This window comes from Myodes glareolus, chromosome 18 (genome assembly GCF_982192425.1).
Source record: "Myodes glareolus chromosome 18, mMyoGla1.1, whole genome shotgun sequence".
Classification (NCBI taxonomy): Eukaryota; Metazoa; Chordata; class Mammalia; order Rodentia; family Cricetidae; genus Myodes; species Myodes glareolus.
The window spans coordinates 71382547-71394690 of NC_142043.1; the positions used below are offsets into that span (position 1 = coordinate 71382547).

A 12144-nucleotide genomic window follows, 5' to 3' on the forward strand; every position below is an offset into this window, starting at 1 on the left:
ATTGGCAGCTAGAAAAATTTTACATTGCATATATACAATATGTGGCTTCCACTGAATTCTGTTTCCCTTTTTCTTTTTCCTAAGACACATCTCATGTGGCTCGGGCTGATACTATGTAAGTAGAGTCTGGTCTTGAACTCCTGATTCTACCATCTCTCCAAACCATGAGCTGAGATCACAGGCATGCACCACCATGCCCAGCTGTGCTTTGTGTTTCTGGTAGACTGCCTTGCTTGGAAGACTCATAGCTTTGACTTGCAGATAGTCACTTGGGCTGTTTGTTCACCTTGGATGAGGTGAGGTAGCCTGGTGGAGCTTGCAGAGTGGAGGTACAAACAGCAGGATGTGATAGAGCAGATGGGAAATAAATAAATAGTTTAAAATGCTTCTATCCCTGGGAGATGTGTAGTCATGGTAAAAAAAAGAGAAAGTGCTGGCTGTAACTCCATTTTTCCTCCCCCATGCATTTTTCCCAGCCCTCTTTAAAAGTCTGTCATGGGCCTATGGAGGCATCACCACAGTTGCCTCTGTGCTGTACACACCCCAGCTCAAGAGCCTTATCTGAGTCTCCACATGCCCCGTCCACTGACAGTCGGGCCTTGTGCTGGCTGATACCGCCAATCTCCCTGGAGACAGGTGTTGCAGACCTGGGGAGGCAGCCGTCCTCTGTGAGCCAGGCTCCTCCCTTTCCCAAAGATAGATCTCTTTTAACAGCGGTCTGCTGAGAGACTAAACACTCTCATCTTCCTGTGGGCAGCTCCAGGCGGACAGAAAGGGACGGTGAGCCCTAAGCCATGGGTACTGGTCCTGAGATACTCCAGGGTCTCTGGATGATGCTGTGAGCTCCTGGGTCATCCCCTTCGGCTATTTCGTCATTTCTGCTGTTGGCAGAAGTGTGTCTGCTCCTGGGAGAACAGGACAAGGGGCCCCTGGTGCCTGAGATGCAATTGGGCCCCTTGTCCAAGTGTGTGTGACTGTGTCTGTGTTCAGGCATGGTGTATGTGTGGAGTGTATTCTTCACACGAAGCAGAGATGGTGACTTCCAGGAAGCAGAAGGCCCAGTAAGACTGACATGGCCTCAGCTCCTTCTGTGACTAGCCTGGCAGATGAGGTCAACTGCCCTATCTGCCAAGGCACCCTAAGGGAGCCAGTTACCATCGACTGTGGCCACAACTTCTGTCGTGGCTGTCTCACTCGCTACTGTGAAATCCCAGGCCCGGAATCGGAGGAGTCCCTCAGTTGCCCTCTCTGCAAAGAGCCTTTCCGACCAGGGAGCTTCCGGCCCAATTGGCAGTTGGCCAACGTGGTAGAGAACATCGAACGCCTTCAGCTGGCATCCACGCAAGGTCTGGAGGTGGAGGATGCCTGTCCCGAACACGGCGAGAAAGTCTACTTCTTCTGCGAGGAGGATGAAGCACAGTTGTGTGTGGTGTGCCGCGAGGCCGGACAGCATGGGGCTCACACCGTGCGCTTCCTGGAGGACGCAGCAGGTCCCTACAGGGTAGGAGAGCATCCCTGCAGGGTAGGAAAGGGCTCTGGGGGACCCTTGTGGGAGCTGGATTGGACCAAGGGAAGTAGAACGGCCTTGTGGATTCTGGGGTGGAAGGGGTGTCCTAACTCCAAATTTTTTCTCCGTACTTATTTGATCTTCCAGGCAACAGACTCAAGCACAGAAAAGCACAGGTTTATGTTGTTTCATATAGTAGGAGCTCGCTTAAATCCTTTCTGAGTGAATGCACCATCAAAATGTGTGTCCTGTGTCAGTTAAGTGTGCTTGAGGTTTGTGTTTTAGGGAATGGTGATGTTTGTATATTTCCAAGAGTGAGCACCTTGTGTGTGGAGGGGTGGTCTGAGTGTGAAATATTTGAAGCATGAGGAATGTTGTGTTGTGAATTCCGGTTGTGAATAAGCTAGTTGGATAAATATATGTGGCATATGTTTTTATTGCTCACTGAGTATATTGCTGGTTTTAGGTACTTTTATTTAGGTACTGTATTTTGTTACAAACATGTGTTTAAATGTATGTTACAGCATTTGTTAATGATCTTTTGACAGTGAGGTTGAGGTTTCTCTGTGTATCCTCTCTCTCTCTCTCTCTCTCTCTCTCTCTCTCTCTCTCTCTCTGCCAGGTCTTAATGTAGGCTTGCCTCAGACTAATTATATTGCCTAGGATGACCTTGACTTTCTGACTCTCCTGCCTTTATCCCCTGGACACTGGGATTATTGGCATTTTATGCAGGCATTTATGATTATATCATTTTCTGCAGTGTTGGGAATTGAACCCAAGCTTCTTGCATGCAAAGCAAACACTCAGATGACTGAGTTACATTCCCAGCTTTTCTGTCAGTATTTTTTTTTTACGTTTTTTAAATACTGATTTTATTGAACTATACATTTTTCTCTGCTCCCCTCCCTTCCTCTCTCCCATGGTCTCCATGCTCCCCATTTACTCAGGAGATCTTGTCTTTTTCTACTTCCTATGTACATTAGATCCATGAATGTCTCTCTTAGAGTCTTCATTGTTATCTAGGTTCTCTGGGATTATAACGACATCTTGAAATTCGCAGGCAAATGGATGCATCTAGAAAGCACATATTGAGTGAGGTAATACAGACCCGGAAAGACAATTATCATATGTACTCACTCATAAGTGAGTTTTTATTTTTACTTTATTTTTTTTAAAGTTTCTTTATTATGTATACAGTGTTCTGCCTGCATGTATGCCTGCAGGCCAGAAGAGGGCACCAGATCTTATTACAGATGGTTGTGAGGAACCATGAGGTTGCTGGGAATTGAACTCATGACCTTTGGAAGAGCAGGCAGTGCTCTTAACCTCTGAGCCATCTCTCCAGTCCCCATAAGTGGTTTTTAAACATAAAGCAAAGAAAACCAGCCTACAAATCACAATCCCAGAGAATCTGTTGGTATTCTTAAACACACACGTGAATATTTATGTGTTTATTCCTAACACTACACAAGAACAATTTATAAAATACTGCATCAATTATTTTTGTATCCAGATTTCTTCTCATATCAGATCTTTTCTAGGTTTTTTTTTTTTTTTTTTTTTTTTTTTAAGAAAGATGTTATTTGCGTGTATTTCCTTTGGGTGACATAATTTCAGTTTCAGCAGAGAACGTATAGAGCTCAGGCTGTAGGTAATACTTGCTGGGTAATAATACTTGCCGCATGCCAAAGAAGGTAGTTGTTTCCCCTGAAGAAAGGCTCAGAGGGTCAGCAAAGTCGTTGACCTTTGAAGGTCTGTGAGAAGGGGTAAACCCTGGTCAGAATCGCTGAAGTACAAAGAGGAACAAGACTCAAGGCCAGGCCTGGTGGTGCTGACCTATGATCCTAAGGTTTGGAAAACTGAGAAAGGAGGATCTGAGTTTGAGGTAAGTCTGGGCTACAGGAAACCAGTCTCAAAATCAGAATTAGAAAGAAGCCCGGAGTCTCTCAAGGCCCTGAGGTTCATACTCATCTCTGGGGCATTTCACTTCTGCAGAATGAAGTTAGTGACGTCCCTTTGTGGTGACTTTCTCCATCATAAGTATTGTATGCTCCTTCTCCCCAGGAACAAATACAGAAGTGTCTTATCGGTCTAAGGAAAGAGAGAGAGGAGATTCAAGAAATCCAATCAAGGGAAAACAAAAGAATACAGGTTCTCCTGGTAAGTCTCCACCCTCCCCAGGCCCTGTCCCTTTCTCCAGAGTCTGAGGTCACGGAGCAGACAGACCTGGAGATGTTTTGAGTTTGAATTCTGACTCAGACAGTAACTCTTCCGTCCTGAGCGGCTCTAATTTTAGCTTGCTCACCTGTGAAATGGAGATTAGGATTCTTCTTCCGACTGAATCCCTGCAGGGATTAGTGTCATCCCGCCTCCAGCAGTTTAGTGGTGTGTTCTCAGCGTGTGCTTCCTGCACAGCGAGAGGCCAGGCGTCTCTGGCGTCTCTGAGACCCTTTTAGAAACCACAGTAACGACAATGGGGCAATGCTGGGCCTAACGAGAAGCGGGGTGTCAGGCAGGAAGAACACCGGCTGCAGCTCCGCGTTCATATGAGGTGGAGAACAGGCCAGAGCTGGGGTCTGGAGGAGTGGGAATGATGTGTAAGGAAAGGAAGGGAGGGAGAGGAGGGGCTGCTGTGGGAAAGGGACTGGGGATCGGCAGGGGGAGGGGGATGGGGAAGAGGAGGAGATTCTGATGGGGGAGACATAAGTGTCCTCTCATCTTTCCTTCTCAGACTCAGGTGGCCACCAAGAGACAGCAGGTGATTTCTCAGTTTGCACGTCTGAGTCGGGTCCTAGAGGAACAACAGAGTGTCCTTTTAGCCCAGCTGGAGAGGTTGGATGGGGATATCCTGAAGCAACAGGAAGAGTTTGATTCCCTGGCCACAGGGGAGATCTGCCGGTTCAGCACCCTGATTGAGGAGCTGGAGGAGAAGAGCAAGCGGACAGCAAGGGGACTCCTGACAGTGAGATGGGGCCTGCCCTCCCCCCCCCCCCCCCCCGGGGTCTCTGGATTCATGGTACCTCCTCTACATACATGTCTCTGTGTCCCAGACGGGATGTGTAACACGGCCAGGGTCCACACTTCCCTAAGTAATCCCTGGTCATGGTGCTTTCTGGCCTTGGTCTCCTTGTTATCTATAAAATGGGAAGGAACGAGGCGCCAATGGTAAAATAAGGTAGAAGTTGCTCTTGAAAACCACAAAGCACTGTGCAAACAACTGGTTTCCAAAGCAAACTCTTTCATAACTTGAATGTCCCCTCCACTGGCCAGGAAGTTTTTCCTGAGCTGCGTTCCTTGAAATGGAGGAGAGTTATGGGGATTGCAGCAGCAGGACTCAAGGGGACGCACTGGATGCTGGGAACTGAGGGACCTTGGTGTGGGACTTGCTTACTTTTGCCTATAGCTAGAAGTGGGTCCTATCACCAACTCTGACTATGGAGCGAAGGAGTCAGGTGCTGGTTTCTGGTCCCCATGGATTTGTCCAAGGCTAGGAATATGGCATTTTGGTTTTTTTTGTGGATATAACAAAAGTAGAAGAGAAAAGCCAGAAACTGAATCAATCTCTCTCTCTCTCTCTCTCTCTCTCTCTCTCTCTCTCTCCCTCTCTCTCCTTCTCTTTCTCTCTCTCCCTCCCCCTCTCTCTTTCCCTTTCTTCCTCTTTCTTTCCCTCTTCTCCTCTCCCTCTCTCTCCCCTCTCTCTTCCTCTATTTCTCCTCCTCCCTCCCTCTCCCCCTCTCTGTCTCTCTCCCTCCATTTCTCCCCCTCCCCTTTCTCCCCCTCCCCCTCTCTTCCTCTCTTTCTTCCTCTTTCCTTCTTCCCCTCTCCCCCTCTCTCTTCCTCTATTTCTCTTCCTCCCTCTCCCCCTCTCTGTCTCTCTCCCTCCATTTCTCCCCCTCCCCTCTCTCTCCCTCTCCCCTCTCTCTCCCTCCATTTCTCCCCTCCCCTCTCTCTCCCTCCCCTCTCTCTCTTCCTCTTTCTCCTTTTTCCCCTCTCTCTTCCTCTATTTCTCCCCCTCCCTCTCCCCCCTTCTATCCCTCCCCCCTCTTCTCTCCCTCTCTTCTCCCTCTCCCTCTCTCCCTCTCTTTCTCTCTTTCTCCCCCACTTCCTCCTTCCCTCCCAGGATATCAGAAGCACTCTAATAAGGTTGGTGATTCAATGCCTATTTCTTTTTTCTCGTGAATAGCCATCCATGCTCCACTCACCTAGTTATTGCCATGCACATTAATTACACTCTCACATGAAGGGCACACAGCCATGTAAATCTACACATGCCCTTACATGTTCTCATGTACTGCTGTAGATCCACCCACTTGTGTAGTAGTGGGGTTCATCTGAGAGACTGGGAAGCTGCTGCTCCAGGCCTTGTTAGAAGAAGATGGCAGCCTGGAGACATCATTAAAAAAACAACAATTCTAGGGACTGGAGAGATGGCTCGGTGGCTAAGAGCACACGTTGCTCTTGCAAAGATCCTGAACTTAGAGCCCATATAATAGTTCACACCCATCTCTAGTTCCAGTGGCTCCCATGCCCTCTTCTGGTCTCCATAGACACTGCAAGCATGTATCATACATACATACATACATGCAGGCAAAATACCCATACACGTACAATTAAGTATTTTTTAAAAAGAATAATTCCCAGACCCTACCGCTTCTGTGCCCCTAGATGTGAAACTAGGAAGTGCCGGAAACCTGAGGCCATCTCCCCAGAGCTGGGCCAGAGGATCCGGGACTTCTCCCAACAGGCCATCCCTCTGCAGCAGGAGATGAAGACCTTTCTGGGTAAGGAGACCCTAGGCCTCCGTAGCATGCTGCTGTGCACACAGCTGGGTTGGGGAATGACTTCCTGACTCCACTGCCAAAGGGCTCTGTATTTTAGCATGGCTTATCTCCTTTAGTATCTTACCTTCCTTATTTGCCAAGGCCCATAAAAAAACACAAAACAAAACAAAAACTCTAACTCTAGGGGTGACATGACAGTGAGGGGAAATAATAGGTGAAGATTGGGGGGTTGGGATCAACCTGTAAACAAATCTGACAGTGGACACGCAGCAGTAGGAGAGATAATGATTAACAGCCCCCCTCACTCTTCATCATCAGAAGTTCTCAGTGGCGCGGGCAAGGCATTGTGTTTTGACGTCCAACTGTGTGAATCAGTGACAGCATTTGCCTAACTGCAGGAGCTGACTCTCCCCTCTTCTTTTGCTTTCCGTCCGCTGGTTTTGTTTTTCCACTACTGAAAGTTGAACCCAGGGCCTGTGGATGTAGACAAGTGGTCTAGCCACTGACCTACATCCCCAGCCCTTCCCCCACTTCTTTTTATTGGTCTGGATGACTAAACTGAGCCTTATAGGAACTGAGCCCCATTCCTTTCCGGGAAGGAGTCATAATGGCAGCCAGCCAGGAAAGTTAGAAATGCGAGTTGTAGCTTTCTGTTCCTCACGAACTGTGACATCGTGAACAATGTCACCTATTTCTAAATGTCACACCCACAAAACATGTCCCTAGGAGGACATTCCTGAAAGTCTGCTTCCTGCATGGACTCCCGTGGACTAGGCGGTAGAAGAAATCTTACTCCAATCAAAGGCTGACTTTTGGCCAGCCCAAACATTATTTCCAAGTAGAAGAAAACAAAGTGAACCCATTGATCTTTTCCTTTGGTACATGTCTGTGAAGACAGAGAGGTAGGCAAGGCAGACACAGCCCTGTTTGCTCAGGGGTAGAGTAGCAGGCTTCTCCCGGGGGCTCCAGGCCAGGAGCATCAGTAATCCCTGAGAATTTGTGAGAACGCACATCTGCAGGCCTGTCCCAGAGTGTCTGCATTTGAAATGAGAGTAAGTATGCTAAGAGGTTTAGGTGTTTAGAAGAACTGGTCTAGAGAATTCCAACTTCCATTCTTCTCTCTGCTCCTTCCCTTTCCTGAACCTCCATTTCCTCATCTCTGAGTGTTCTGCAGCTTTGAGATTAATGAAATCTCATCTTGTCATTATTTCCTCCTTACAGAAAAGCTCTGCTTTGAGTTGGACTATGAGCCAGGTAAGCAGCTTCTGGGTCCTGCACTGTGCATTGAAATTCTTATATAGACACACACACACACACACACACACACACACACACACACACGACTTGTGTATGTAAGCATACATACACATCCATGTCCATAGATTCCACATTCAGCCCCAGATAGAAAAACACTGCTTTGTAATGAATGTGGTAAGATTTCTGCCTTTTCATTACTCCTTAAATAATGTAGTATAACAACTATTGCCATAGCATTTATATTGTATTATGTAACATGAGCAACCTAGAGATGATTTGAAGTATTTGGGAGGGTGTGTGTAGTTTACATGTAAATACTACACTATTCTACATGAGGCACTTGGGCTTTTGTGAAGTTTAGTATGCAAATGAAAAAATACCTCACAGATATTGAGGTATGGCTTTATAAGGCCCCTAGGAGGGCCATGAAGTGAGGACAGGCACATATGTATTCATGGTAAATCTGGTCTCCAGATTGGTACATGTACATTGGGCAGAATGATTAGACCCCCCCCCCCCAAAAAATGAGTATGGTCTGTCAGGGATGCCCTTTCAGGATGAGGGCAACTTTTGTCTGGGTAGAGTCACATTATCAGAATTGTCAGAAACCTCCACTCCCTCTCAGATGTCAGTTTTTAAATTAGAGAAGCAGAGAAGCTTACAAGAGAGACAGAAATGTACAGAAAGAACCTCTTTAATGCTCTTAGTTCCCCATCAGCCAGCCAAAGACCCAGGAGAGCTGTGGAGCTGTTGGGAAGGGGCTCCCTAACCCATAGATAAGTCTGCATGGATAGGTTTTCTCCATTTAGGATTTTTGTTGGTTTGTTTTTGGTTTTGAGGCAGGCTCTTAGTATGTAGCTTTGGCTGTCCTGACACTCACTGTATAGACCAGGCTGGCCTTGAACTCACAGAGATCCATCTGTCTCTGCCTCCCGAGTGCTGGGGTTAAAAGTATGCACCACCACTTCCTAAAATTCTTCAGTTTAGAAATATTCAACCTAGTAATATATGGGGAAGAATTGGGGTCTCTGAAAAAATGGCAGTCAGAGTCCAACAATTGAGAATGATTGAAAGAGTGAATAACCCCAGGGTGAAGAGGAAGAAAGGCCAGACAAATGAGTCATTGTATCCTCAGCCAAAGCAGAGAAGAAACTGCAGGTTGGAATCGAAAGGAGGAAAATGTCTGCTTCTGAGAAGAAGGCTAAAGGAGAGGCTGTGCATGGAGGCTGTGAGGAAGGCTGTGTGAGAGGGGAGGCTGAGTATGAAGGTAGCCATGCGAGAGGTGACTTGAGGAAGATGTATGTGAGGATGGCCTGTATAAGAGGCTGTATATAAAGGCAGACTGCGTGTAAAAATGATTGTGTGGAGGTGTGTTTATTAGTGAGGAGGCTGTGTGTGAGAGAGTCTGTGTTTGGGGTGGTTGTGTGTGAAGGTAGCCATCTCTGAAGGGGGCTGTGTGAAAGGATGTGGTGGGGAGGCTGTGGTAAGGAAGCTGCTCGGGAAGGAAGGCTATGAGGAGGCTGTGCATAGGAGTTGCTGTGTGTGATGGTGGACACGTGGGGGGGGCGTGTAAGGGAGTCTGTGTATGAGCGTGTCTGTGCACGGTGAGAGCTGGATGCGAGGGATGCTTATTTAAAGGGATGCTGTGTGTGAGAGAGGCTGTGTATGAGGGGAGAGGCTGTGAGGGTGGTGCGTGTGAAGCATGTAACGTGTGAAGGGGCGCTGTGTGTAGAAGCTGCGGGAGGCTGGCCTCAGGCGAGGGAAGCAGTGTGTGAGAGAGGATGTATGTGAGGGGAGAGGCTGTCTGTGAGGGTGCTTGTGTAAGGGGTACTGTGGGTGTGAGGTGTGTGTGTATGAGTGTGTGTGTGCATGTGTGCAAGAGTGTCAGTGTGTGAAGAAGCTGCCAAATGGCTGTGTATAAGGTGTAAGAGTACCTTGCGTGAAGAGGCTGCTTGTGGAGGCAACCGTGTGCAGAGGTAGTTGTATGAGGAAGGCTGTGTACAAGAGAGCCTGTGTGGGAGGGTGACTATGTAGGAGGCTATCCTGAGGGCTGTTCGTCAGGAAGGCTGTTTGTGAGGGCATCCACGTATGAGGGGGGTGTAAAGAGAAGCTGTGTGTGTGTGTCACACGTGAAGTGTGTAACGTGTTGAAGGGACACTGTGTGTAGAAGCTGTGGGAGGCTGGCCTCAGGCGAGGGAGCAGTGTGTGAGAGAGGATGTGTGTAAGGAGGCTTTGAAGGTGGCTGTCTGTGAGGCTGCCAGTGTGAGGGAAGAATGTGTTCAAGGGGAGGCTGAGTACAAGGCTGTGAGAGCGGCTGTGTGGGATGGTGGCTCTGTGGAAGGGCGGATGTGCATGCAGATGGATGACTGGCTGTGTGAGTAAGGCCATAAGAGGCTGGTTGTACGTGAGGGGGACTGTGAGCTGAGAGAGAGAAAGAGCGAGAGTGTTTGTGGAGAGGATATGTGTAAAAGCGTCTCTGTGTCAGTATCAGTGTGCCCCTGCACAAAAAAGTTGTATGTACCTAAGGGAAACGATGGAGCTGGGAGGCCGTGTATAGGGTATAGTGTGAGGGTGCCCATGCGTGAGGCAGGTTGTGTATTAGGGAGTCCCCTGTCTTCACCAACATGAGCTGTATAGCTTTCTAGAGGACGGCAGACAAGCGAGGGCAGCGTACTGTTTGCGACTGACTTTCCAGGCTTTAACGTGTACATGCATTCCCTTGGCATTTTTTTTAGGATGCAGACTTTTAGTCTGTAGATCTAACCCGTTTCTTGGTGATGCCCGCGCTCCGGTACACATGGGTGGTTAAACACAAGCAGGCAGGGATGGAAGTAAGTGTGGAAGGAGGCTTAAAAGAAATCCCACACTAGCTCAGAATTGAGAAATAGGTGGTTATTTTTCTAAGGGGTAAACTCACAAATCAGAATCCTCTGCTGGAATGGAGAACAGAAACCGAATCCAGCAACCAGGAAGAGCGGCTGGAAAAGAGGCGGGTCGTACAAGCCCTATATCAGCATATATAGTATAAGAGGCCACGCCCCAGTGGGCAGGAAACCACTGGCTGTAAGACTTCCTACAGCAAATCAGCTTTCAGGCCATCCTAGCAAGACACAGCACATCCGCTGACATACCCGTCCCTTGCTTCATTCCACAGCCCAGATTGCTCTAGACCCCCAGACTTCCCACCCCAAGCTGCTCCTGTCTGAAGACCACCGGAGGGCTCGGTTCTCCTACAAATGGCAGAATTCGCCAGATACTCCGCAGCGTTTTGACCGAGCCACCTGTGTCCTGGCCCGACGTGGCTTTACAGGAGGGAGACACACTTGGGTGGTGAACGTTGACTTGGTCCACGGAGGCAGCTGCACCGTAGGTGTGGTGAGAGAGGACGTCCGACGCAAAGGAGAGCTGCGGCTGAGACCGGAGGAAGGCGTATGGGCCGTGAGGCTGGCTTGGGGATTTGTCTCAGCGCTGGGTTCCTTCCCCACGAGGCTGGCCCTGGAGGAGCAGCCTCGAAAGGTGCAGGTGTGTCTTGACTACGAGGTAGGCTGGGTGACCTTTGTCAACGCTATCACCCAGGAACACATCTATACCTTCACTGCCTCCTTCACACGGGAGATCTTTCCCTTGTTCGGACTCTGGGGCAGAGGCTCTAGTTTTTCCCTGAGCTGCCGAGAAGGTGCAGTTTCCCTCCTCTGAGTGCAAGACTGAAATCAAGCATCCTGGGGCGCTGACCCTTGCCTGGATAACCAGGCACAAAAATAGCTTTTTAAAACAATTGCTAGGGCCTGTGTCAGTAAGGGACAAGGTGATAGGACCTTTAGTCCGATCATTGTTCAAGCCTTTCTCCAGTGTCCATAGATGGTCAGGGTATCTGCGACCTTGGCTGCCGCTGGCTGTACCCACCATTGTCGTCAGTGGGCACAGACAAAGATGTACAAACAGTGCTGGACTGTAAACCTAAAGATCTGGTTCCAGACGAAGTCCTGTATCAACCAACCGCATGATTTCAAGCAAAACACTCTACCTCCTCATTTGCTTTCTTCTAAAAACATCAGTTAATTTATTCATGTCTTCAAGAAACATTTTGGAGGAGTGGATATGATCAAAATACACTGTATACATGAATGAAATCCCGAAAGAATAAATAAAAGTATTATTTGAAAAAGAAGCGTTTTCTTCTACCATCATGCGCCACAACCTGACGTGACTTCTCACCACGTCCTCTCCCACGACTCTTAGGACCAATGCGTGCCTTCACTTCCACCACCTCCACGGCAACTGACATCAGCCAGTGGCTGAGCTGCTGAGCCTGCAGGAGGCAGATGGTGACTCCAGCACCAAGTGGAGGTGGATGAACTGGGAAAAGGGCTGATACCCACCCACCTAGACCCAGCACTTCTCATGGGATGGCCTTGACTCGGGAAACCCTATCTACACCTTGGTCCTTACACACCCTGGCGGTTCCAGCAGGAAGGACCCCTGGTACAGGGAGTGGCACCATCTTCCAGTGGTCAACATGAAAGGCAATGCTATCAGCAGTAGCATGGTCATTTTGGACTATGCGGGCTCTGGGCCTGCCAGTGACACTGACCTCCGGGG

The 12144-nt window shown here is 48.6% G+C and overlaps 1 protein-coding gene across 2 annotated transcripts; it reads left to right on the forward strand.

Annotated features, from left to right (window-relative positions):
• Positions 1–697: 697 nt before the first annotated feature.
• Positions 698–11713, forward strand: Trim10 (tripartite motif containing 10). 2 transcript variants are annotated; one of them, XM_048438324.3, is made up of 7 exons: positions 698–1522; positions 3572–3667; positions 4239–4469; positions 5628–5650; positions 6173–6288; positions 7510–7542; positions 10700–11713. In XM_048438324.3, exons 1-7 carry the CDS (start codon positions 1073–1075, stop codon positions 11239–11241), a joined length of 1491 nt encoding a protein of 496 aa, XP_048294281.3. In that variant the 5' UTR covers positions 698–1072; the 3' UTR covers positions 11242–11713. The 2 variants fall into 2 exon arrangements, with proteins under 2 accessions (XP_048294281.3, XP_048294282.3); XM_048438325.3 differs by having other exon boundaries at positions 700–1501.
• The last annotated feature ends 431 nt before the right edge of the window (positions 11714–12144 follow it).